This window comes from Apium graveolens, chromosome 11 (assembly GCF_009905375.1).
Source record: "Apium graveolens cultivar Ventura chromosome 11, ASM990537v1, whole genome shotgun sequence".
Classification (NCBI taxonomy): Eukaryota; Viridiplantae; Streptophyta; class Magnoliopsida; order Apiales; family Apiaceae; genus Apium; species Apium graveolens.
The window spans coordinates 6,966,937-6,993,897 of record NC_133657.1 but is presented as its reverse complement, the minus strand read 5'-3'; the positions used below and the strand labels follow the sequence as shown (position 1 = coordinate 6,993,897).

Genomic DNA, 26,961 nt, shown 5'->3' with positions numbered 1-26,961 from the left:
TACGTTTACTATTTCCACGTATTTCGAGACTTTTATAAAGTATAGTTTGATAATATTTTTCTCAAATTTTTTTTTGAATAAAAGTTTAAACATGAAACTTTTATTCTGAAATTTTTATTTTTTTAAAAATATTGTGGAGTTATGTTTTAAATGAGTATTGAAAAGCGTGCCGAAAAATAACGTATAGAATTCAATGGGATAGAGGGAGTAACTCTTTTCTTCTTACTACAACTTTAATTAGCAAAAAAAAAAAAAATTTTTTGGGATATAAAATTTTTCGAGTTGAATTTCTATTTTCGAAGCAAAATGAATTGAAAAGACGATAATGCGCTCACAAATAATGTTGATTTATATGCTTTTAGGGATTTTGTCTCTTCACCATCAAATTTGCCCTCAAAATTAAAAACATGTTCTAAAATAACATTTTCCATTTTTTGTTGCTAAATTTATAAAACGATTTAAAAGTAAAATACTAAAGCTGGTAATAAAATAAGATTCGATACAGCCAACTGTCTGTAGACTGTATATAATTGTATGTAAAAGCAGAGTGTTGATTGCGAACCCGACCCATTTAATTCAGTTTCTAGGGTTTCAAATCCTAACCCAACTTAACCAATTAGCTTCTGTGCTTCCAATCGGGTGCTTTTTGCCCCGAATTGAACCCTAATCCAGCTTCAATTCGGGTCCAAATGGGTCGCTCTCGTGCAATTCCCAACCCGGCCGATGATGATCCCAGCCAAAGGTCACTTCACCTCTATTTAATTGCATAAAGTTTCGATTTTTACATCGATATTTACGAATACACGCACTACTTGCATATGTGCGTGACTGTGTTGTTTTTTTATGTTTATATATTGAGCTCTTTTGAATTTACTAATACTTGTAGACTTGAATTTCCAGATTTTTTTTAATTTGCCTGATTGTTTTGAGTTAATTTTGTATCGAGAAATGTTTTTTTATATTCTTAGTGGCATGTAGTTAATAGTAGATCATTTTTTGCTAAGTTAATATGTTATAATAATGCACAATTTGTATTTTGGGAAACAGATTGTCGGATTCAATGACTAACATAGTTGTTCTGCATCAAGTTTTACATGTTAAATTTTGTATTTCACCATGTATGTTTACGATATTGTGCATTGTCGCCATCTTATGGCTTCTTCACTTTTTACTCTTTGATGATCCTTTTTAGTTGCTTGTAGACTGAATTTATAAATTTGATATCATAGTAATTGTCGGTTTGCATTGGCTACAGCTATCGATATTGGTTTGTTCTTTTTTCAGCTTGCTTCTTGAGCCTAATTTTCGGGAAACACGCAAATTTAGTACATTCCTTCAAATTTTAAATCTGAATACTTAATCAGCCTCCTTTGAATTGTTCACTTTTGAGTTTTATAAATTATCAGGCCCTCTGGACCAATATTAGATCTCTTATTTTTTTCTGTTGCTATTTCCTTCCACATGTCAAAGTTTTCTGCTAATAGGAAAATTTTCAATTGGTTGGTCCTTTATTGAATGTGTTTGTCTATCCTGTGCCACAGTGGCACAGGTTAAGGTACCTTATCCGTTAAGTTCACGGTTTATTTGTTGAACTGTTTGTACATGTAACTTTTAACATATTGTTCCCTCATATTTCAAAAATTTCTTTATACTCAAATAATACATTATTATTTAATTTAGGATATTGTTAATAAAAAAATATTTTTAAAAAATTGTATCTCTACTTATATATCTATACTATTATATTAAAGACGAAACATTGAAAGTTTGGTTGTTGGTTCTTGATCATTATTTTATATTTAAAGTAGGACACTTATATTATATTCCTATATTATATTTAAAAAAGGACACCTAAAAATAAAAAATAACTCTATATCTAGAACAGAAAACAAATTGTTCCCGAACACAAAACACACGCAGCCGCACAACTCTCGCATATCAATTGTCTCTGACGTCTGCTCCTGCTGTATTAGTACAACTTAATCCCCATCAATTATATAATCTCCATCAATTGTATCAATCGCTTGCATTAGCTGCCTTCATCAACTCTTCGCAATCAACGAATTACCCAAGTTCACAAACACTAGCATCGATTCTCTAAGTTCATCAAATTTTCCAAGTTCTCAATTCAGTGCCCATCAAATATTTAAGATTCAGTTCATGAGAACCGTCGAATATAATCCAAAAAAAAATTGTATAAGAGGGGTGCAAGGTTCAAATCTTACCAACAACATATTAAATTTATAATATAATCTCAAAATATTTTATAGTTCGAATTCATCAACATGTTAAAATTATAATTTACAATATATAATGATAAATACAACCGTGCATCGCACGGGTTATATACTAGTATACTATAATAACCGGAATGATGTACAATTTGTAGTTTGGTTAACCCCTCATTTTGGTTATCCCTTTCCATCACGACCATCGGATCTTCTTCATCAAATAATCAGAGCCATTGGATCCAAATATTAAAAAATTACACTCCACAAGTTCTCAGGTTCGAATCCCGTCAACAACAAACATATATATTATTATTTATTATTTATAAAGATACATATAAGTTCCCAGGTTCGAATCCCATTAACAACAAACATTTATATTATTATTTATAAAGATACATATAAGTTTTCAGGTTCGAATCTCATCTACAACAAACATTTATATTATTATTTATGAATAAGATCTCATCAATTATATACTATTATATTATTTGAACTTAACTTGAAATTATACATAAAGAAATTATAATTATACAATCATTATTTAGTATTTAATTATTTATATTAAATTTTAATAAAATTATATAAAATTGAAATGAAAATATATAAATATTAACCAAGACCCGTGCATCGCACGGGTCGTAAGCTAGTATTTATAAGATTAGGCCATATAGACAATTTAGTAATAATATCTAATAATAAATAATTAAGAATAAATTATGTATTAACAGATAGTTACCTAAATTTTACTGCTTAATAACATTCATGAAGTAGAAATTAAAGTTCTTTTTTTTAATATAAGAAATTTAAAGTTCTTTAATAATAATATTCATGAAGTAGAAATTTAAAGTTCTTAGAAAAATAATGTTTACATAGTCATTTAATTTATATATAACTCACGTTACTGAACGTATAAAATAGAAACACGTTACAAAAGTTTACGTCTAGAAAGTTACTACCATGGTGGATTAATCGTAAATCTCCAAGGAGCACTAACTGCATCTTAACCCGTGCCTTTGTGGCACAAGATAAACAAACCGATTTGAAGGTGGTAGCTGACCGAAAGAAAAGCCGGAAATTTCATATTATTGTGATATATATATTAAGTGTTTAAAACTACTAAAACATTAAAGGGTACAAGCTAAATTTGGATCCATAATTTTCACTAACATTTCTAATGTATTTTTTTTTTCGAAAATATAACCACTTGCTGAGAATCCCTATATTACAATTGTCTTTGGAGCTGTTTATATATTTTATAATCTGATTTACATTGTTTTCTGATATATTGAATTCCATATCCAGTCGATCAAAGAGAAAGAGGACCGCTTCAAATGTGGAGAATTTAGAGTCTGCCAGAACAGGTATTCTGTGAATGAAATATGTTTAAATTGATTCAATATAGAGTTTAATGATAAAGGGAAAAAAGTTATTGTCTGTTCATTCTTGAAAAATAATTCAGATTAGGGGTGTAAGGTGCGGTGTTGTGATTTCTTTACTTCGTAATTAAGTTTTTATTTTGAATACTAAGAGTTGGAAGAAAATAAACTATTGTTAAAAAAATTGGATGGCTGGTCAAGGGGTTTGAATTTTTTCTTGTTACTCATTACTTTGTTTATTGAGACTTCTGAATACAGTTTTTGATCCAACCAATGAAGGTCACCTTCTAACACCTAATGGGTGTAGGAGAGTTGGTTCCGGCTTTGAACCCTCCCGTCTGCAGTTTTCATATAATTTTTTGTTGGTTGTTTTTCCACTCGTTATATTGAGAGGGAGTTTCAAATATAGTTTTTGATCCAATTAGGGCCTCCTAACACCTGGTTTTAGAAGAGTTGGTTACATAACAAAAACTGTTTGTTGTTCTATATACCATCTATAATTTATCACTGGTAATTTTATATACTTTTTTCTTTTGGATTGTAATAGGTCAAGGGACAATTGAAGGGAAAAAAGCATTATACCATTGCAACTATTGCAACAAAGATATCTCAGGAAAGATTCGCATTAAGTGTGCAATGTGTTCCGATTTTGACCTTTGTGTGGAATGCTTTTCAGTGGGAGCTGAAGTGTATCCTCATAAAAGCAACCATCCATATAGGGTTATGGTTAGTGGTGTTACTATATTCTTTTATTGACTTATCACCTGATCTATTAAGCGGTACACCATAATCGTTAGTGCTTCTATAGTGAAATTATGTAACTCGAGTTTTACAACCCTGGAGGCGCTTAAAGGAAACTCTTTGTTTACGCATTTTAAAATTTATCGGTTATTCTTTAAAATTAGGTATCATTGTGAGAAGAAACTGTATATGTGTCTTATAATGCAGGTATTGTTGCACATATTGCACTTCCATGGACTCATAGACTCATTGTGCATAATATATTTCTGATTTTATGTGTGCATTTATTCGACGTGTTTCAATTTTCAATTTTTTCTTTCTATTCTTTTTTTTAAAAAAATTAAATTGGCAATTTTTTCCCTCTTAGTTTTGTTTTTTTGTAAAGTAATTGTTCTTATTACATATTCCCTCCATCCTGGTCTATGTGCAAAGTTTAACCTCTACAATTGTTAAAAACGATTGGATTGGAGTAAGGCAGAATAACCAATTGAAGTTAAGGAAGATTGAGTGGACAACAGATTTATTTTTACGTTTATAATAGAACAATAAATTGTATTGGGTGACTTTGGAAACGAGTAGGCTAAAAGCTGAAAAGAATCCTAAACAGTGTCTAGGACTTGCCTTCTGATACAGCGCCGTGTGATTCAAAATTCCTTGGTATATAACCCATGTTGGCGCGTCTCTACTTTCCCCGCTTCATTGCTTTGGATGACATTTTTACTTTTGCGATTAAGTCCTGTGTATAGAATATAGATAGCTATTAAGATAATAAGAATCATTCTTGTTACCACTCTTGGTTACTGGTTAGAGACTTAGGGTTAAACTTTATTCTTTGAGCCTTGGGTTTAGTCAAACTTATTGTAAATATTTGGCTGTTACTTTTCATATTTTGAGGATGTCAATTAGACAAATGTGTGCTTTGTCTTGTGAGTTGTGACTAAAATTTTCTTCTTAATTTTTCAGCCCTTTGTTTTACCATAAATTATGTTCGTTTTCTTCATTCAACAGGATAATTTATCGTTCCCTCTCATATGTCCCGACTGGAATGCTGATGAGGAAATATTACTTCTAGAGGTACATCTATATACATACTTTTAGTTAAAGTCCTGCAATTTATAATGGTAGAGTTAAACTATTGGTTTATTATTGTAGTTGGTGCATGTAACTTGCTCTTTTTGTGCTCAAGTGGCTTTGGAGCCCTTTCTGATTATGTCTAAAGAATTCTTCGGAGAAAAGGATTTTAAATATGTGTCCTGCAAAGATTGCCTAATATATTCTTGTCTCTTGTAGGGTATTGAAATGTATGGACTGGGGAACTGGAATGAAGTTGCTGAGCATGTTGGAACGAAAAGTAGATCTCAGTGTGTTGACCACTACAATACTATATATATGAATTCGTTGTGCTTCCCTCTTCCGGTACAGAGATGTATTATTTTTAGTTATTTTGTTAGATTGAATTTGTAATAACATTAATTTGCAAATATGCTATATATTCATAGGACATGTCTCATGTTATGGGCAAGAACAGAGAAGAACTCCTTGCTATGGCTAGAGAGCAGGGGGAAGTGAAGAAAGGTTAGTCACCCAGTTACGTATTGGAATAACTTTACATGGTAAATAGGTTGTGATTCAGTAATAATAGCATCTTTTGCAGTAGCATCATCTTCAAGCCAGAAAGCTGCAGTTCTACCCTTTGCTAGTTTTTAACCTTATTAATTGTTATGATGGCAATAGTAATTCGACAAAAGGTCTACAAATTGTGCTGGAAAGTTCTTGCACATGGGAAAATTCTGAAGTTAATTGCAGCAAAAGCGCAAGCCACAGCCATATATATTAACTGACATTTTGACTGTAGATGCTTACATTGTAAACTGAAAATGTTTTTTTTTAATTCTGGAATAATAGCAGGGCGGGCTAGGGCCAATTATAGGGTAATAATATAATCTATTTAAGAAATTTCTGCTGATCAAACAAAAAATTTGTATTTGACAAAGTAATTGTTATCATATTCAATTATCTGTAAGAAATTCATAGTTTCACTATCTGCTGTTGTGAGTGAAGGATCTTTGTTCGCTTTTTGTGTACTCCTGTATAATCATGTTTGTTACATTCTTCCTACTTCATTATGCTACAGGACTTCCAGTGCCAGGGGAACTTACAGTTAAAGAGGAGTCTTCATTTCCTGCAAGAGTCAAGTATAACCCAAATTTCCTCATATTAGCAGTTCTATTTTAACCTGTCACTCAATTCAGTCACTCATTTTAATCTTTCATGGTCAGGGTTGAAGATCAAAGCAGAGACATTTTAGGGAGGTCATTATCTAGCTTAGTTCCTGGTGTGTTTTAAATACTCATCATCATTTGCTCATAATTAGTTTAGTCATTTTCTATCGAAATACATTCATTACCTAAAATTGCATGAACTAATATATATTTGTTTGAAAATAAGAGGTCGGAACCGGTGCTGCGTCCAGCAATGGTAAATCATCCACAGGGGGCGTTAAAAGGGCATCTAGCATTGTACAGAGTAAAGTTGATTCCGATGGCCCCAAAATAGAAGGTAGTGATTTATTATTTATTCCATGTACAATCTTAATGTAAGTAAGAAATTCACACTAAGTTTGTATATGAGTGATTGGAATGGATGAGGCCGAGTCGAATGACTGGGTCACTTTGTTGACATCTAGATATGAATAAACCCCACTTCCTTTTTTGTATGAGATGTGTTTGCTAGAACTCTAATTATATCCTATATACATTTAGCGTTAAGGCAGTTAATGAGTTATGGTATGTCATTGTCGTTAACGGATCCCCACAGCTAAAATAAGTACTGCTGAATGTTAACGATTAAAAAGAACATCAGGTGTACAAGTTACTGTCGCCTGATAAAAATGAATAACTCTTCGGCCCCAAGTGGGTCAAGGGTTGACCTTTGTTGAAATAGGTTGAGCTGTAACTCACTAACTAAAGGAAGATAATTTTCTGCTGAAACTAATTTTGTTTGATGACCAACTCTGCCAGAACCTTAAGAGTCAAGGTGTTGGGGAAAACCACTAAATGGATCATGTATCAGTATCACTTTCTTACACTCAAATTCAATTAAGGATAGGAGTGTATCACCTTAACAAACTCAGCACAGTACAGAGCAAACTTACTAAGAGGCGATTAGGTGTCCATATTAATCTGAGTATTTGTGGATTATCAAGGCTCAAGCAGAAGGCCTTTTGTAAACCAAGCTCTAAACCTGTTAATTGACCAACTCTCAAAAACCTTAGGGTGTAGGGGAATGCGACTAGATGGACCTTAAATTATTTACATTCGTTGAAAATGCAGATATCTCGGAACTTATTCAAGCTGCACTGGACATAATGTTTTTGACATGATTGCCAACAGAAAACTAAAGTAAAATATCAACTAATATTTAGTGGTCAGTGTAGGAGAATTCCATTGCCCACCATGTGATATATGTTCCTGATAGATGGATCAAGTATCATTTATTCTTAATTTGAACCTTGTGACAGTAGGTAGTATAGGCTGAGCACCAGACAACGTATCTTCAACTGGGGGTTTAATTATGCGTGTCGAAAACCTAACTTGAGGTCATAAAGAGCTTAATTTTAGGTTCTATGTAACCGTTAAGTTATTTTCCCCACATGCTAAATTTCAGTACCATTTCTGGTTCTGCGATTCTGTCAAAAATCAAATATTCTATTATATCTCTGTAGTATTTGACTGTATTAACAGGGCAACTGCATGACTAGATTCTGATGTTGGATTCTTGTGCAGATAGAAGCGTTGGAGAGAAAAAACCTAGGATTTCAGGAGATGAAGGACCTACTTTGACAGAGTTAAGTGGCTATAATTCGAAGAGGCAGGAGTTTGAGATTGAATATGATAATGATGCTGAACAACTGCTTGCGGACATGGAATTTAAGGATACTGACACTGATGCTGAACGTGAAATCAAACTGCGGATATTGCGCATATACTCAAAGAGGTGAACAGCATTTATATATTTTTTTTACTTATATATATGTATATATAAGTAATATATAAGTAATATAATTTATATATTATTTTATTACTTTTTACCTCCAGATTTCTGCAATGTACCTCTAATATTTTCTGCAATGATCTGAAAACATACAATTTTGCAAACCCTTTTAATTTGGACTTATGCCTTCCAGTTTTCATATACATTTGTGTATCTTTTCTTTTTATAGTTAGTTGCAGTTTATTTTTATATACCTATTAGTTGCTGTGTATTCTATAGAAAATTATCTTAGGATCTACATTGTTTTTGGTTTGGGTTTTAGGGTACCAACCTGCAAGCTAGCCTACACTTTAAGTAATTTGTATAAGTTTTTGTACATTTTGTTTATAGTATATGCTGAGGGTATATTCTGAAATATCAGGTGTGCCAATGCACACCCTTGGCTGTGTGTGCTTTACCACTGACTAGAGGGCAGCATGGCCAACGTACAAAATATTTTATTTCACAGCTTTTTGTATCCCAGCATGTTCCACGATTCCTAACATAGTACATCTTGAAGCAGCTTCTTCGCATTCATGAGGGTTAATCATATTACATATAAGAACACTGTGTATTTTTTCTCAGATGAAACTAATTATCTGTCTTGTGTCTCAAGATTATTAATTATCTGCTTTAATTTAGATCATCTATTGATGGGTGTATGTACTTCCAGTATTACACAAGGTTTACTCAGTTTTCCAAAATGTGGACTTGTTTACTATTTGTTTGAATTTGTATATTTGAAAATACCACCCAATTTATTGGCACAAACTGTTTCAGTGTCTAGATAACTTTTTTTTTGAGGGAAACAGTGTCTAGATAACTTAGATATCATATGCTAGTGACTATTTTGTGCCGAAATAACAATCACCACTTAACATTCCTTTACTAAATATATGTTCAGTATTTTTTTAAATTTATTGACACCAAATAAGTGTGATACTTTATATTGTCTTTTAGTACAAAAGGTTTTTTAAATTTACCTCTGTTGATTTTGTTTTTTTCCTGACATAATTCATTTGTCTCCTTTTGTTTTGGCATTGGGAACCTGTGGCAGGCTCGATGAGAGGAAACGTCGAAAAGATTTTATACTTGACAGGAATTTACTTTACCCTGATCCTTTTGAAAAGGACCTCTCACCCGAAGAGAAGGAAATATGTCAACAATTTAGGGTGTTCATGCGATTTCATATGAAAGAGGAACATGTGGATTTTTTAAGAGTTATGATCGAAGAGCACAGGATTCGAAAAAGAATACAATATCTTAAGGTTTTCTTCATACCCGGGACTTTGGTTCAATAAGCTTCCTGTCTTAACATATCTCTATATTTATATTTATGTTTGTATGTATATTTTATCCTAATCAGTCATGCCTTAACATGTCCTCAGTCTTAGTGCTGTAAGTTTTTATCTATTGCTATGTTATCAATAACATACAAGAAACTTCTTCGGTATGGGTACATGCAAGTAAAGAAACCCTAAGTATGTACAAATTTAGTAAGACCGTTTTAATGGAATAGATATGTAAGAGAAATATTTAGTTGATAGGACTCGTATATATTTGGTCTCTTGTTCAATAAATTATAAAGTTTGCTAATTATTATATTTTGTTCTTGTGGTCACTTGATATATGTCCATCACAATTAATTGATTGGATACGATCAACGAAATGTGGGTTAAGGCATATCCTAAGCTAATTGCTGAAATTTTAAGCCTTTCCGTTCAGATTTTATAAATAGAGAAAACAAGCTTCTGTCACTCAAACTTGTATTTTATGCCTACTGTTCCTTCGATGCAGATAATTTTATAGAATTTTTGCAGGAAGCTCGGGCTGCTGGCTGCCGCACATATGTCGAGGCAGAGAGGTTTATTGAGCAGAAGCGCAAGAGAGAAGCTGAAGAACATGCACGCAAGGCCAAGGAGACTCCTCAAACTGGGCCAAGTGGTAAATTCTTGCAGAGGGCTAACCATCTCAAAGGAGAACTTGACAACAGTCCCAGGGGAGGTCCTCCTGGGTCAGGTTTTGATGAGTGGAATGTCAATGGGTTTCCAGGAGCTGAGTTACTGTCTGAATCTGTAAGTAAATGCATACAATTTTAAATCCCAGGCATGGTATCCCCTTGTTGGGTGAATTCTTCTGAATGCCTATTCATGCTCGAAGAACTTTCTTGACATACTTTTGTCATTTTTCTGTCTCTTTGTTAGATGGCTGAATAAAATTTGTTCCTTCCATTTATGTTGCAACATTAAATTGACCCTAATTATTACTTCATAGCTGCAAAATCTCAATTCAGACTGGCATGTCAGCATTGCAGATACCATTGGTTGTTTCTTTTACAACTGCAGTCTAACTGTGATATACTGCTATCTATTGTAGGAGAGACGGTTGTGCACTGAGATCAGGATCCTCCCTGCACATTATCTTAAGATGCTGGAGACCTTGTCAATAGAGGTAATGAAAGGCAGGCTTTCTCAGAAATCAGATGCACATGTACTATTCGATGTTGATCCAAGCAAGGTGGATAAAGTGTATGATATGCTTATGAGAAAGGGGATTGTACAACCGTGACAACTCCCATCCCCGCTTCAACGTTATTATTGTGGAATGCCATGAAGCTCGCATGTACTTAGCTCGTATCGAGCTTGGTTTAAGAAGGTTATTGCCGTGTCAAAGTTACAAAATACAACATTTGTAGTATAATTTTCAAAATCTAGAATAAGGTGCACCTAGTCTATGAGAGTGAAATTCTAGATGATAGGATTTGTTGTATGTTATAAGCAGTGTCAGTTAGTAGTGTAGCATGTAATGCAAAGATGTTAACATTTTTTACTACAATCGTCGATCAATCACATTCCACATATACTCATGACATTTCTTCAACAGTTTTAACAAATAAACTATCGTACCAGCAATGACCAAAAATATAGCATTTCTAAGAGCAGCAAAATAATTAGCGGTAAATTATAGGAGTACATGTTTACCTAAGTTGTATAATTCAATGCTAGTTTTTCTAATTAGTATTGTAAGGCTCCTCAGCTTCAATTAGAAACAAATTAAAACGTTTAACTGTAAATATTCAAAAACTCATAAAACAAACTGAATGAATTACAAAAACTTCAGAAAAGTATCCATAATTTATAATAATTTAGTTGTGCCTTAATTTAAAATAATTTAATTTATATGTACCATTACAATATTCTCCTTACATTTTAGGTTTTTTTGAATATCTTTTTTTAATAATTCACATTTAGTCAGATATTGGTAAATGAGAATGTGGTAATAATACAATTATATAAAATTATATATCAAAATCTCATTCTCATTCCCGTTACATATTTCGTTAAACAGAATGAAAATTCGAGTTAAATAGATTGAAAATTCAATATCAATGATCATATTATTGGGTCCATGTGTGCTTTCTTAAATACGCTTATAACCGACCCAATTTATAAGTATAATTTATAATTTATAAGCTGATAAATTAAATTATTTATTTTAAATAACTTAAATAAAAAAATTTATCCTATAAGTAATATTATTAAAATACTTATATAATTTACATGTATTTATATACTTAATACTTATAATTTACACATTCTTATTTTAAGATTTTCCAAACACACACTTACTTTTGAAGAGTTTAAGTTGGTTAAACATATCCAACATGGCTGGAACAAAAAATATTGTAACACAAGAATTTGAGTTGGAAATATATAGTATCTATTATTGAATAATACACAATACAATAACTAAATCCATAAATAAGTAGGGATAATGAGTTTAAGATATAAATGGGGGTTAGAAATTAAAAAAAAAATATAAAGGTCCAAAAATATTATATAAATACAAACCCAAGGGAGAAGGAAAAATAATAAAAGAAAATGCCTATTACAACATCTTTCAGCAGTTACAGTACAGGTATTAAACAATAGTGGAGTGGGGTCGCCAATGCCACTTGACTTGGTTGCTGTAGTAAGATATTTTAGAGGTGGACCCTACCGTTGTCTCCCACCACCACTGCCGCCAATATTACCACCCCCGCCGCCCCCACCTCCACCGCCGCCCACTCCCATCCCCATTTGATGAAACCCTCCTGAACCATACACCTGTCCTTGATTATTACTCCCATTCCCTCCACCAGCACCATTATAATGCTGATACTGCTGATGCTGGACCCCACCACCACCTCCACCTCCCTGGTGGGGCCAGCTCTGAACCCCACCACCACCACCGCCATCATCTCTCCCTCCACCAGCAGCAGCACCGCCAGTTCTCTCACCTTCCATCTCTCTATACTTAGCGAGATAAACCTTAAGAGGCTCAACATACTCTTCAAACCCTAAAGTAGTCATAGCCCACAGCAAATCATCACCGTTGATCGTCTTCCTCTTCTCTCTCTGACACTTATCCGATGCTTCTCCGGTCACAAAGCTTATAAACTCCGACACACACTCCTGCACTGTCTCCTTCGCATCTTTCGATATCTTGGCGTTTGCAGGCAAAGCCTTCTTCATTATTCTGCTCACGTTTGCTATTGGTAAGAACCTGTCTTGCTCACGCGCCGACAACTCGCCGCCGTTGTGGCCTCCTGACTCATTATCCGAGTCAGCCATTATTTATAGGTTTAAGGGGGTGGTGTTTGAGCGGAAAAGATGGGGATTGGAGCGTGTGAGTTTGGGAGGGGGGTGAGGATTTTTATTGTAGAGAGGTGGTGACACGTGGAGGGTTGTGAAGCCGTTTGTTTTGGTGATAAGAGGGTACTTACGTGGGAGTTTGGCGGTGGTGGGATGAGGTGAGTGGGGATAGAATAAAAGGAATGGTTGGGATGTAAGAAGGGCAGCCTTGGATTTACTAAACTAGGTAAAGTCAAGTGTAGACTAGGCTGGTAAAGCTTACAAAGTCGAGTCATATTGACCCGGATGGATTTGAGTCAAATCGAGACGACTCGAATTGATTGTTTAATAAAATTTGAGTTTGATCATAGAGCTAAAAAATAATCCAGTTTAAAAATTATGTCACACTCAATTCATAAAATAAACTAGTCGAGTTGTTCACGAGTTTTGAGCTGTTCATGATTTTTAAGCTCATTGATTTTTTAACGAGTTTTGAAATTTATCGAGTTTTTGAGTTTTAACGACCTCGAACTTGACTCAACTTGTAAAATAAACGAGACGAGTTGTTCACGAGTTTTCAAGCTCATCGACTTTTTTTTATATCAAATTTTCGAGGTTATCTAAGTTCTTGAGTTTTAATGACCTCGAGCTTATTATGTCTATTTAACAAGTTGTTGAATATACCGATTTTTTTAGTTTATTTGGTTTCTTATCAAATTTTTGAGTTTTGATAAAAATGGTCCGATTACATTATATTCATTTCAAATTCAATCTTAAAATATATCTTTTCATAATTTAATAATAACATTGTAATTTGGACAAGACTATGTTACCATTTTATAGTACAAAATTACATAAATGTAGACCTGAAAATTCGTTTGTATTGTGTATTTTCGTTTTTTTGAACATGAATCAAATATAAAATCAGCATATTTAAGGTTCATGAACTCCTGTATTATGTCGTTAGGTGTCGTGGTTTCATGTAAATGAATATTACTGGTAATTAAAATGAATAAATAAATAATATATAAGATTTTTAGGTATGATTTTACAAAATATATTAAAACTATATATTTGGATCATATTTATATACAATATTATAAAATTAAGTATTATTAAAAAAATAAATATGCATATATCTATTGTAAATACATATATTCATTATAAATATTAATATTTCATTATAATTTTTATTTATGACTTATACTTTGTGTCGTGTCTGGTACTTGACGGGCAAATACAAAATCGATACTGAATCTCGATCGTGTACTTTAATATTTGTATATTTTCGTGTCGTGTACTAAAAAGGCAAATATAAACACTAAATTTTCGTGTCGTGTAAATCGTGTCGACCTCGTATACAAAATTGCCCAGTGCATACAAATGTATATAATTAAAAAAAAAACAAAAATAATCGATTGATTGATGAATTGACTAGTCAAAAAATTAAACAAGAACAATAGTAGAGATATCAGTCTAACAATTTGAATTATTATAAAAAAATATCTTTTCAATTTAAATCATAATGTTAGCTGAAAATTTGAATTTAAGCATGTAAACATCTCTCATTCAAAGTCAATATATATAAATATAATTATGTAACACAACTAGAATTTTGTCAATAGACATCGGTTGCTCAGACGACCGATGTTAAAGTTTTTAGACATCAAGTTTTTTAAGCGATGTTATTTCTTATATTAGATATCGGTCAAAAAAAGTTATTTTTCAAAAATGAGAAACGTTAGTTAGACATCGGTTTTTTCGTATAACTGTTAAGACGAAAACACGCGCTAAATTACACGCAAGTATACACGTTCGCAAGTAATATAGAATTATTTCTAGTTCGTTCCCACAGAGACTCTTTTAGGCTAAGTTCAATTTATGCACTTATGCAACAATGGTATGACTATTATTCAATTCTAAGATGATCACAAGTTGAGATTGTTTATAACTATGAGATTATACTAATAAATATTAGCTAAGAGAAGTATAGTAGAACCTATACTAGCATGTCAAGTTCTAAACCCCTATATTCACTTTCGCTTCAATAGAGATTAACACGCTATCATATAAGTTTGCGACGCTCATAAGACGAATAAGCACAACCAATACTAGGATATCATACAATTACCACACACTAAGGTATCGAAACAAATTAACTATTGAAATCCACAAGTAAATCCACTAGAACCCCACGATAACGATTAGCCCATAACCGAACTCATCATCACCTTGCGTTCCGATGAAAGCATGGTATAATAAACTAAGTCTTTATAAACTGAATAAATAATCAAAGTACGTTAAACAAGAGTAATAGGTTCAACAAACAAGAAAACTAGCATCCAAGATTACAACTCAATTAAAGAATCACAAGTATAAACAAGCTTTTCTTCTCCTTTGATGTATTTGTGCTCATAGGTCTTCTCGCCGTCTTCTCCTTAGTCTCCGTTATATAAAAAACATCTTATTTAGGCTTTATATATGCTGCAGAACCATCCTGGGCCTTCAACAATCAGAATCATACAAGAACCAGGATTCTCAGAATTCGGCCTGGCGCGGCCGCACGCTCTCCCAGCGCGGGCGTGCTGTCCTCCTGCTATTCTGGCGCGGGCACTCGCTATCACAGCGCGGGTGCGCTGACCTACTAGAAAAAATTCTTGCTTCTGTTTTATTTGCTGATTTTTGATGGCGATCAACGAGCGAACATCCGAGGCACCTTCCTAACACCACTTTAGTACCAAAACAATGCTAAATCTCCTTTTTCCTTTATCTATGCTTGAAATGCAAAATATTACAAAAACACATCAAATACACAAATAACTTGAGTACAAAACACCAATTCAAGCCTTTATAGGACGTTCTAAGTGGACATAAATGCCACTTAACACACCCCCAAACTTGAACCGATGTTTGTCCTCAAGCATAAACAGACTCAAAGAACGAAAAAATAAAAATGCATGAATGCAAAGTACATGAATGCAACGATCCCCTCAGAATAACTACACCAATCAATGAGCAACATCTCAACAAATGCAGTTATCCGCACAAAGATCAATCAAATCCAACAATTCAACTCACAATCCAGAAATGTGCGTGTGTGCAAATGCTTAACAGATATACTATCGCCACTAGATCAATAATCGCGACTCACTACTCATCAAGGCAATCACAAGGTTATAAATAGAATAAACGCTAAACTCAAAATGACTGACAACACTTCAATTTTTATATCGGAGTTATACACGGATTCATGCTTTTATTGATAACACATAAACAAACACAAACATACTTATTTGATCGTGCAATGAGTGAGGTCCACAAAAGACTTATACGATAATACCCATATAGCGAGCGTTAGGTTAGTGGATCCTAGACTATAAAAGCCTTAGGTCACTAGGCACAAAGTTCCCTATGAACTTAATAACTCGAGTATTAAAGAGCCCACTCGTGAATGCATAACATATATTTCTTTTTTTTTCCATTTTTTTTCTCTATTTTCAACAATTTCTGAACGAGTGCGTTTCGCTCCATCTCGTTCAACCCTAGACTACTCATATAAATATAAGCCGACTACTAGCCATTTGACACCTAGCAACAACAACTAGCAATGAAATCCAATGTTTTTCTCCCATTTGTGAATATCCATGTTATTACGCCACTAAGAGAATATCATACATTCTAGATATAAACAAGTGATTAAACCTTGACAAACAAACACAATATGATCATGATCTAGCACTCAAGCAACCTATAAGACTTAGTGAAATTTTTATTGCTTCTAGCATGCAAATTAACTCAATAGGACTTAACATCCCTCTATACGACATCACTACACTAGCATTAATATCACAAATCAATCGGTAAAGTAAATTAAGGGATCATGATATAATGCATATGCAATCTATATGCAACATACTAACATGCAAAATAAAAAAAAACTACTACATGACAAATATGCAACTATATGAACTAAACTATCATGAATATGTAACTAAATGGACACACACATAACATATATTCCTTAACTACCACCCCCAAACTTAAAATATTCACTATCCTCAGTGAAGGTAATAGTAAGGAATCAGGCATACCTACTCAGAATCAGGATCATCACCCTCAACGAGTGGAGTGTCAGGAGGCGGGTACACAGAGTCCTCACCAAAAACTGGCCACTGGATGTCAACTCCCGTGGCTCTAAATGCTGTACCTAACGCCTGAGTAAGGTCCTGTGCAAACCTTCTATGGATGTCATGCATCGCATCCATCTGCCTCATCAAGCGCCTATACTGCGCTGAACTCAAACCAGCACTGCCCTCAACATCCTACTGCTACTGCTGTGAAGAACTAGGCTCACCCCTCTGAGCTCTCCATGCTGCTCTACTAGCCTGAGCAGAATCACCATCATATGTCTGATCAGCTGGCCGTCCACCCGACAAGTGATGATAAGAGTAATCGAGGCCCTTTTCATCAGGCTTCCCACCGTACCACTCCTGCATACTCAAAAGCGTAGAACTGTCAATAGGGGCACTAGGAAGCTGAAGCTGCTCATGTGCGGGCCAATGAACTCCAACCGCCACACACAGCTTCGTCATAATGGACGCATAGGGAATAAAGCCCGTAGTGCTGCCGCGCAGAAACCTCAGAATACCCTGATAAATCACCGACCCGAGATCCACATAATCTCCCTGAAGAATACCCCAAAATAACCGTGCACGCTCCACAGTAACATCATGCATGTGAGAAGATGGTATGATGTTTGCACAAATAAAAGAATTCCATGCACGTGCAAACCTGTTCATGCACGAGGCAGGGAAAGTGGCATACTCGTTCGTGCCTCTCTTGAACTTCTAGTGAGTCTCTGGCACACACAACATAGCAACAATCAAATCCAAGTTAAAATCATCCCCCGTCCTAGCATTCCAGTCCTCCTGCTCTGGCCTCCTCTCGGGCTGGTTGATCACCCTCCGAATAGCCTCAGTACTGTAATCCACCGTTAACCCCCTCACCATAGTAAAACCATTCTTATCCGCCTTAACATTTTCATAAAATTCACGAACAACACTCATGGGCACAGCAGCGGGTGCCTCGCAAAAAACAACCCAACCCATCTCCAGAATCATCTCAAGCAACATACCATCCTTTCCCGATGGCAGAAAACCCCTCTCCTTCGCAATCGGCTTCGTCAACAGCCTCGCATACTCCGCTTCAACCTCCGGAGTATAAAACCTAGGCCTCACACCACCAACACTCGAAGAATCGGTGGTGCTGCTGCTAACTTGGGTTCTTTGTCTCTTGGGTGCCATTGAATTCGAATAAGTGAGAATAATAGAGTGTATAGAGAGATTTATGTGTTTGAGAATTATGAATGTGGTGGAGATGGTTGTATGTAATTGTGTGTATATATAGGGAATTAGGAATTAGTTTTGGAAAAGAAGTGGGATTTGATTAAGGGAATAATGGGAGTAATGGGGGTAATGAAATTGATTTGGAGAGGGAAATATGGGAAATGGGAAAGAAAAATTCGGCTGGGGTTTATTTTATGTTTGGATTTTTCATTTTTCTATATTTTTCAGGTTCAGGGAGCCAGCGCAGCCGCCCCGCCTGGCAGCGCGGGCGCGCCGTGCTACTGGAATTCCAGCGCGGCCGCCCCACATACCAGCGTGGGCGCGCCGTGCTACTGTAGTTGAAACTGAATTTTTCCATTTTTTGACTTTTTTGGAGTTTTCTTCTTGATTTCTTCTTCCTCTATCTACTAATGTATAATAAACTTGAGTTACCTCCCAAGAAGCGCTTGGTTTACGTCACTAGCTTGACGTAGAATCCCGATATCAATTGGACAAAAAAACCGCACTAATCATCTCACGGTTTGCCATATTCCCATAGTAATGCTTCAACCTCTGTCCATTCACCTTGAACGCTTGGCCTGGATCATTCAAAAATCTCCACCGCTCCATGTGCAAACACAGTTTTGATAACAAACGGCCCTGACCACCTCGAATTCAACTTTTCAGGAAAAAGACGGAGATGAGAGTTGAACAAAAAAATGTGTTGCCCTGACACAAATGATTTGAGCACTAGACCCCTATCGTGCCACCTCTTGACTTTTTCCTTATACAATATATTGTTCTCATACGCTTGAAGCCAAAACTCATCGAGTTCATTCAATTGAAACATCCTTTTCTTACCAGCTGCATCCAAATCAAGGTTCAGTTTCTTCAAAGCCCAATACGATTTGTGCTCTAACTCCACAGGAAAATGACATCCCTTACCATAAACCAACTGAAATGGAGACATGCCTATCAGGGTCTTGTATGCTGTTCGATATGCCCAAACAGCTTCATCCAGCTTTAAAGACCAATCCTTCCTCGATGGACACACAACTTTCTCTAAAATACGCTTGATCCCTCTGTTAGACACCTCAGCTTGACCATTAGTCTGAGGATGGTAGGCTGTAGCAATGCGATAATTCACATTATATCACTGCATCATAGCAGTGAACTTGCGATTGCAAAAATACGATCCCTCATCACTGATATTGACTCTTGGAGTCCCAAATCTTGTGAATATCTGCTTGTGATGAAAACTAAGCACTACCTTTGCATCATTCATCGGCAAAGCTTTAACTTTCACCCATTTCGAGACATAATCAACCGCCAACAAGATATACTGATTATTGCAGGATGAGACAAATGGCCCCATGAAGTCAATTCCCCAAACATCGAAGACCTCAACCTCGAGAAGCACATTAAGAGGCATCTCATCCCTCTTATTAGACATATTACCCACATGCTGGCAGTGATCACACTTCAAAATGAACCGATGCGCATCCTTAAACAATGTAGGCCAGAAGAATCCTGCTTGAAGGATACGAGCTGTTGTCTTCTCTCCACCATAGTGGCCTCCATAAACAGTCGAATGACAGTCTCGCAAGATACCCTCCGTCTCGCTGTACGGAATACATCTCCTGATGATTTGGTCAGCTCCTTGCCCAAACAGAAATGGCTCATCCCACATGTACCACGTCACCTTATGAAGAAACTTATTCCTTTGAGAAGAAGACAAGTCTGGAGGCATAATTTTTCTCACAAGGTAGTTCACAATGTCTTCGAACCACGGTTCTTCCTCTTGCACCCTAAACAATTGCTCATCGGGAAAAGACTTATTAATCAATGTCTTATTCTGTGAAGCTGTACTAGGAACTTCTAACCGAGAGAGATGATTAGCGAGTTGATTCTCAGTACCTTTCCTATCCTTGATCTCCAACTCAAATTCCTAAAGTAAAAGAACCCATCGAATAAATCTAGGCTTCGAGTCCTTCTTCGAGACGAGATAGCGAATACAGCATGATCAGTGAAAAATGTCACCTTTGTCCCAAGCAAATAAGACCGAAACTTCTCAAAACCATAGACAATGACTAAGAGTTCTTTCTCAGTAGTAGTATAGTTCAGTTGAGCACCATTGAGGGTCTTACTAGCATAGTAGACCACATGAAATATATTGTTCTTCCTTTGCCCAAGAATTGCTCCAACTGCATAGTCACTTGCATCGCACATCATTTCAAAAGGCTCATTCCAATCAGGTGCAGTTATGACCGGTGCCGTAATCAAACTCTTTTTTAAGCTCTCAAAAACAGCTCGACACTCATCATCAAATTTGAAAGGAACATCTTTCTCTAAAAGATTGCACAACGGTTTAGAGATTTTAGAGAAGTCTTTAATGAACCGCCTATAGAAACCCGCATGACCAAGAAAGTTGCGGACTCCCTTAATAAAAATTGGTGGAAGAAGATTTTTAATGACCCCCACCTTGGCTTTGTCCACCTCAAGACCTTTACTAGAGACCTTGTGCCCAAGAATTATGCCCTGTTGCACCATAAAGTGACATTTCTCCCAGTTGAGAACCAGATTGGTCTCAACACACCTTTTAAGAACTGCGCCAAGATTTTGCAAGCACTCATCAAAAGAATCTCCGAACACAGAAATCATCCATACACACCTCTACATTCTGACCAATCATATCAGAGAAGATAGCCATCATGCATCTCTGAAATGTGGCAGTGCACCACACAACCCAAATGAAACTCTTCTGAAGGCAAAAGTACCGAACGAACAAGTGAAGGTAGTCTTTTCCAGATCTTCTGGAGCGATACAAGTCTGATTATAAACCGAATAGCCATCCAGAAGATAATAGTACTCATGCCCAGCCAACCTGTCAAACATCTGATCAATAAAAGGAAGAGGAAAGTGATCCTTCCTTGTGGCCTTGTTCAGCTTCCTGTAATCCATGCAAACTCTCTGCCCCGTGACTGTTCGAGTAGGAATGAGCTCATTCTTATCATTAGCAACAACTATGATGCCTCCTTTCTTCGGCACACATTGAACTGGGCTCACCCAAGAATTGTCAGAAATAAGATAGACGATCCCTGCATCTAGCCACTTGAGAATTTCCTTCTTCAAGACCTCTTTCATTATCAGATTTAACCTCCTCTGTTGCTCAACAGTCGGCTTGCTTCCTTCCTCTAGCAAAATTTTATGCATGCAATAAGAAGGGCTGATTCCCTTGGTATCTGCTATAGTCCATCCAATTACCGATTTGAATTCTCTCAGAATTTTCAAGAGATTTTCCTCATCACTACCTGAAAGGTCAGATGCAATAATAACAGGAAAAGTAGATGCATCACCTAAAAAAGCATACCTCAAGTGCTCAGGAAATGGTTTAAGCTCGAGTATAGGAGTTTTCTCAATAGATGGCTTGAGACGTCCCTCAACATTTTTCTATTCTGACATTCCAAGAGATTCAAAAGGCATATCCAACCTTCGCTTCCAAGGAGAAGCATTCAAATACTGCAACTGTTCATCACCTTCATCATCTTCACTATTTGAATTCCCCAACAAGGCCTTCTCTAAGGCATCAGAACTTAGCATTTGATCAAGTTCTGAAGTAACCACAAAATCGACCAACTCCACTTTTGAGCACTCCTCATTATCAGTAGGGAATTTCATGGTATTAAAAACATTGAACGTCACATCCTGATCCAGCACTCGCATAGTGAGCTCACCCTTCTGTACATCAATCAAGGTTCGTCTAGTAGCCAAAAATGGTCTTCCCAAGATTATGGGAATCTTTTTATCCTCCTCGAAATCAAGAATTACAAAATCAGTAGGTAAGAAGAGTTTGTCCACCTTGACCAAGACATCCTACACAATGCCTCGTGGATATGTAATAGAATGATTAACCAACTGCAAGGACATATAAGTAGGCTTTAGATCAGGTAAATCCAACTTCTTGAAGACAGATAAAGGCATCAGATTGATGCTATCTCCCAAATCACATAAACACTTATCGAAAGATAAGTTTCCAATGGTGCAAGGAATAGTGAAGCTTCCAGTATTTTTAAGCTTCATAGGCAACTTTTGTTGTAGCACAACACTGCATTCCTCCGTGAGAGCAATGATCTCTAAGTCATCAAGCTTCACTTTCCTAGAGAGAATACCTTTCATAAACTTCGCATAGCTAGGCATCTGTTTAAGAGCTTCAGCAAAAGGTATGTTGATATGAAGTTTCTTGAAAACCTCCAGAAACATCACAAACTGCTTATCCAACTTTTGCTTCTGCAACCGCTTAGGAAAATGAGGTGGAGAATAGACCTGTTTTTCCCCTGTATTACCCTCAGGAGGAGTGTGTTCCACAGTTTTCTTCCTTGGTTCCACTTCTGCTTCCTTCTGCGCATCTTCTTCAGCCACAGCTTCATCTTCCGAAACTTGAGATTTTTCGGGAGTTGCAACCTTCCCAGACCTCAATGTAATTGCCTTAACCTACTCTTTTGCTTCCTTCTTGCCTGGAACTTCTGTGTCACTAGGTAGTGTATCCGGTTGACGATTCAACAAGGCATTGACAATCTGCCCAATTTGATTCTCCAAGGTCTTAATAGAAACCGCTTGGCTCTTGTATATGAGCCTGAACTCTTCCAATTCAGATTTTTCATTAGCTTGACCTGTACCACCATGGTGTAACCACTGAAGTTGGAGTTGTTATCTTGGAGCACATTGCGGTTATTGAAAAATCAGGAGGGTTGTACTGCTTTGCTGCATACTGCTAATAAGGCTATTGAACCGTATTCTGAGTGTTGCTCCAGCTAAAGTTAGGATGATTGCGGTTGTTGGGATGATAGGTGGCTGGAACTGGGTGCTGCGACCCCTGAAAGTTGCTCACGAACTGAGTTGATTCACTAGATATAACACACTGCTCTGTCTCTTGCGCACCAGCACAAAGCTCACATACACTAGTGATCTGATTAACTCCATAATTAGCCAAAGAATCCACCTTCATCATCAAAGCCTTAAGCTGAGCAGCTATAGCAGTAGCTGCATCTACCTCCAGAATTCCTGCTACCTTGCCTTGAGGTAATCGCTGAGAAGGGTTCCGGTATTTATTAGCTGCCATCAGTTTAATCAACTCATAAGCTTCATTGTAGCTCTTGGTCCATAAGGCTCCACCTGATGTTGCATCGAGCATGGGTCTAGACTGTGCTCCCAATCCATTATAAAAGCAGTTGATAATCATCCAGTCCGGCATCCCATGATGAGGACACTTTCTAAGCATCTCCTTATAGCGATCCAAAGCTTCACACAAAGACTCTCCTGATTGCTGCATAAATTGAGTGAGAGCATTCCTGATTGCAGCTGTCTTCGCCATAGGAAAGAATTTAGTAAGAAACTTTTGAGCAAGATCTTCCCATTTAGTGATAGAGCTTGGAGGTAGAGACTGCAACCAACACTTAGCTTTATCCCTCAGAGAGAATGGGAAAAGCCTTAGCTTTATAGCATCTTTAGACACATTGTTGAATTTGAAAGTGTCGCAGATCTCGATGAAATCTCTAATATGCATGTTGGGATCTTCCGTCGGAGAACCCCCAAACTGAACCGAGTTCTGCACCATCTGAATTGTGCTAGCCTTGATTTCAAAAGTGATAGCCGCGATGGCTGGTCTGACAATGCTAGACTGAATATCATTGATCTTTGGTTGAGAGTAATCCATCAAAGCTTTCGTATTCGTTTCCGGTTCTCCCATTGTAATAAGAGCTTCTTCTTCAACTTTCTCCTCAACAAGAACTTCTTCCACTACTTCCTCCACTTTATCCAGTGTTCTCTTTCGAGATCGAGAACGCGTTAGCATACACGCTCTCTAGAGTACCTGAAAAAGTAACAAATAAACAAGTAAGTAATATATTCGAGTCAGTGAACATTAATGACCACTGATGTCAAGCACATAAACTAAAAGTAAACCATGAGTCCCCGACAGCGGCGCCGAAAACTTGCTAGGACGAAAACACGTGCTAAATTACACGTAAGTATACGCGTTCGCAAGTAATATAGAATTATTTCTAATTCGTTCCCACAGAGACTCTTTTAGGCTAAGTTCAATTTATGCACTTATGCAACAATGGTATGGCTATTATTCAATGCTAAGATGATAATAAGTTGAGATTGTTTATAACTACGAGATTATACTAACTAATATTAGCTAAGAGAATTAAGGTTGAATTATTTATATAACACAAATATGGGATTCTAACTTCATTAAATACTTCATTCAATAGCCTTTTCGTTCTTAATCTTCTCATACAATGGTGATGACAACTAATCAGATAACACGAAACTAGTAAACGCCAACTTTCGTTGTACGAATACCCTACTACCAGACATCCACAAAAGAGATAGAAGCTGAATAGACACCAATTATATTGAGACCCTATATGTTTATAGAATTTGATAACATAACAGTTTAATGCACAAGTTATCTATCATGATTATATAGGGCAAGTAAGATGGTTAAATTTACCTACGAATCATGTATATCAAATACATGAACCTATACTAGCATGGCAAGTTCTAAACCCCTATATTCACTTTCGCTTCAATAGAGATTAACACGCTATCTTATAAGTTTGCGACGCTCATAAGACGAATAAGCACAACCAATACTAGGATATCATACAATCACCACACACTAAGGTATCGAAATAAATTAACTATTGAAATCCATAAGTAAATCCGCTAGAACCCCCACGATAACGATTAGTCCATAACCGAACTCATCATCATCGCGGGTTCCGATGAAAACATGGTATAATAAACTAAGTCTTTATAAACTGAATAAAAAATCAAAGTATGTTAAACAAGAGTAACAGGTTCAACAAACAAAAAAACTAGCATCCAAGATTATAACTCAATTAAAGAATCACAAGTATAAACAAGCTTTTCTTCTCCTTTATTGTATTTGTGCTCCTAGGTCTTCTTGCCGTCTTCTCCTTAGTCTTCGTTATATAAAAAACGTCTTATTTAGGATTTATATATACTGTAGAAGCATCCTGGGCCTTCAAAAATCAGAATCATACAAGAATCAGGATTCTAAGAATTCGGCCTAGCGCGGGCACGCGCTACGCAAGGGCGCGCAGGCGCTCCGTCCTCCTGCTATTCTGGCGCGGGCGCGCGCTATCCCAGCGCGGGCGCGCTAACCTACTGAAAAAAATTCTTGCTTCTGTTTTATTTACTAATTTTTGATGGAGATCAACGAGCGAACATCCAAGGCACCTTCCTAACACCACTTTAGCACCAAAACAGGGCTAAATCTCCTTATTCCTTTATCTATGCCTGAAATGCAAAACACTACAAAAACATATCAAATACACAAATAAGTTGAGTACAAAACACCAATTCAAGCCTTTATAGGACGTTCTAAGTGGACATAAATGCCACTTAACAATAACCGATGTCGTATTTTTTTCAACATTTGTTTGAATTTACATCCGTTGTCGATGGTTAATTTAAAAAAAAATTAAAAAAATAAGTGAAAATTTCCTCCTCTTTATTTCCTAAATATTTCCCCCTTAACAAAAAAATTCCCTCATTTTGCCCTTGAGGACCAAATTCTCTTCCCCCTTTTCACAACACACTCTCTCTCTTTCTCACATCTCTCTCTCAACTCACACTTATTCTCACTCTCATTCTCGTCTTTCTCTTCCATCTCTCTGGTTCTCTCTCTTTCTCGCACACACACACCATATCCCTAATTAAATGCCTATATGTTTCTCCCCATCAGTTAATTGCAAGTAAATTAGGGTTTAAATTGGAGAACGCATTTAATTAATCAAACTCCAGCTACGAGAAACCCTAATTTCTAGACTGACTTGATTAAATTAGTTTAATTGGATTTGTTTTTTCAAAATTTTTAATGAGTTTTTTCTTCTTTTTAACAGGTTCTGTGATTCAGTGGGCTTCATAAGGTTTGTATCCTAATTATCTAATTTTTCTTGAGTTGTCTTAAATATGCATGTATATAGATCTACGTAAATCTACATTTTTTTGAATAGATCACTTTGAATGGTAAATAATTAGGTCTGTGTTCTTGTTTACACATTAGTGGTATTTGCATGTGTTTTTTTTCTTTACCGGTTTGTAATATTTGTTTACATGCAAGTTTAAATATCTTTCGATTTTTTGTCCGTTTAAAGTTTAAGTATTAGTATTAATATTAGTATATTTTTAAATTTGATAATTTCTTGTTTGTAGATTATCTCATAAAGTCTCGGAATTTGACAGTGCCTGCACATTTTACTTCAAGAAAGAGGTTAGAAATTCTTATTCGTTTGTTTAAAAAAAATTATGATTACATCTGTCATATTTGCTTTGGATTGTTGTTTATGTATCAGATTAAGTGTATTTTTCTGTTTTAAGACATGAGATGCCATGAATATATTAGTTGTCATACGTGTAAAATGTGTTAATTTTTTAAGTGCATGTTTGGTATTAATTTGCGCTTGAATATGTGCACCTGTCTTGATTACGCTAGTTGTTATACATTGACTTCCTTGATTTTGTTTGATATAAACTAATTAAGTGATTTGGTTAGTTCTTAAAGTAGAAACAATAATATGCATAACTTGTGATAAATATATACCGCTAATTC

At 35.8% G+C, this 26,961-nt stretch overlaps 2 protein-coding genes and 1 non-coding gene across 4 annotated transcripts; 2 read left to right on the top strand and 1 right to left on the bottom strand.

The window, feature by feature from the left end:
* The first annotated feature begins 510 nt into the window (after nucleotides 1-510).
* LOC141697191 (transcriptional adapter ADA2-like) lies at nucleotides 511-11,246 on the top strand. Of its 2 annotated transcripts, none has more exons than XM_074501466.1 (13): nucleotides 511-742; nucleotides 3,534-3,592; nucleotides 4,155-4,333; nucleotides 5,357-5,422; nucleotides 5,639-5,764; nucleotides 5,848-5,923; nucleotides 6,483-6,543; nucleotides 6,628-6,683; nucleotides 6,797-6,907; nucleotides 8,134-8,344; nucleotides 9,438-9,648; nucleotides 10,190-10,455; nucleotides 10,757-11,246. In XM_074501466.1, exons 1-13 carry the CDS (start codon nucleotides 690-692, stop codon nucleotides 10,827-10,829), a joined length of 1,548 nt encoding a protein of 515 aa, XP_074357567.1. In that variant the 5' UTR covers nucleotides 511-689; the 3' UTR covers nucleotides 10,830-11,246. The 2 variants fall into 2 exon arrangements, with proteins under 2 accessions (XP_074357567.1, XP_074357566.1); XM_074501465.1 differs by having other exon boundaries at nucleotides 512-742; nucleotides 10,201-10,455.
* Nucleotides 11,247-12,199: 953 nt separating this feature from the next.
* LOC141697885 (nuclear transcription factor Y subunit B-3-like) lies at nucleotides 12,200-13,069 on the bottom strand. The gene has a single exon (XM_074502444.1). The coding sequence runs from the start codon at nucleotides 12,991-12,993 to the stop codon at nucleotides 12,376-12,378; it is 618 nt and encodes a 205-aa protein (XP_074358545.1). The 5' UTR covers nucleotides 12,994-13,069; the 3' UTR covers nucleotides 12,200-12,375.
* Nucleotides 13,070-23,566: 10,497 nt separating this feature from the next.
* On the top strand, nucleotides 23,567-23,673 carry LOC141699454 (small nucleolar RNA R71). The gene has a single exon (XR_012565917.1). It is a non-coding gene; the product is annotated as a small nucleolar RNA R71 (small nucleolar RNA).
* Nucleotides 23,674-26,961: the final 3,288 nt, after the last annotated feature.

What these genes read in the sequence shown, in the direction of transcription:
- LOC141697885 (XM_074502444.1), bottom strand. Translation starts at nt 12,993, where the DNA reads ATGGCTGACTCGGATAATGAGTCAGGAGGCCACAACGGCGGCGAGTTG.
- LOC141697191 (XM_074501465.1), top strand. Translation starts at nt 690, where the DNA reads ATGGGTCGCTCTCGTGCAATTCCCAACCCGGCCGATGATGATCCCAGC. An exon ending in GATGATGATCCCAGCCAAAG is followed by an intron (nt 743 to 3,533) that starts GTCACTTCACCT and finishes TTCCATATCCAG; the next exon opens with TCGATCAAAGAGAAAGAGGA. An exon ending in CGTTGTGCTTCCCTCTTCCG is followed by an intron (nt 5,765 to 5,847) that starts GTACAGAGATGT and finishes ATATATTCATAG; the next exon opens with GACATGTCTCATGTTATGGG.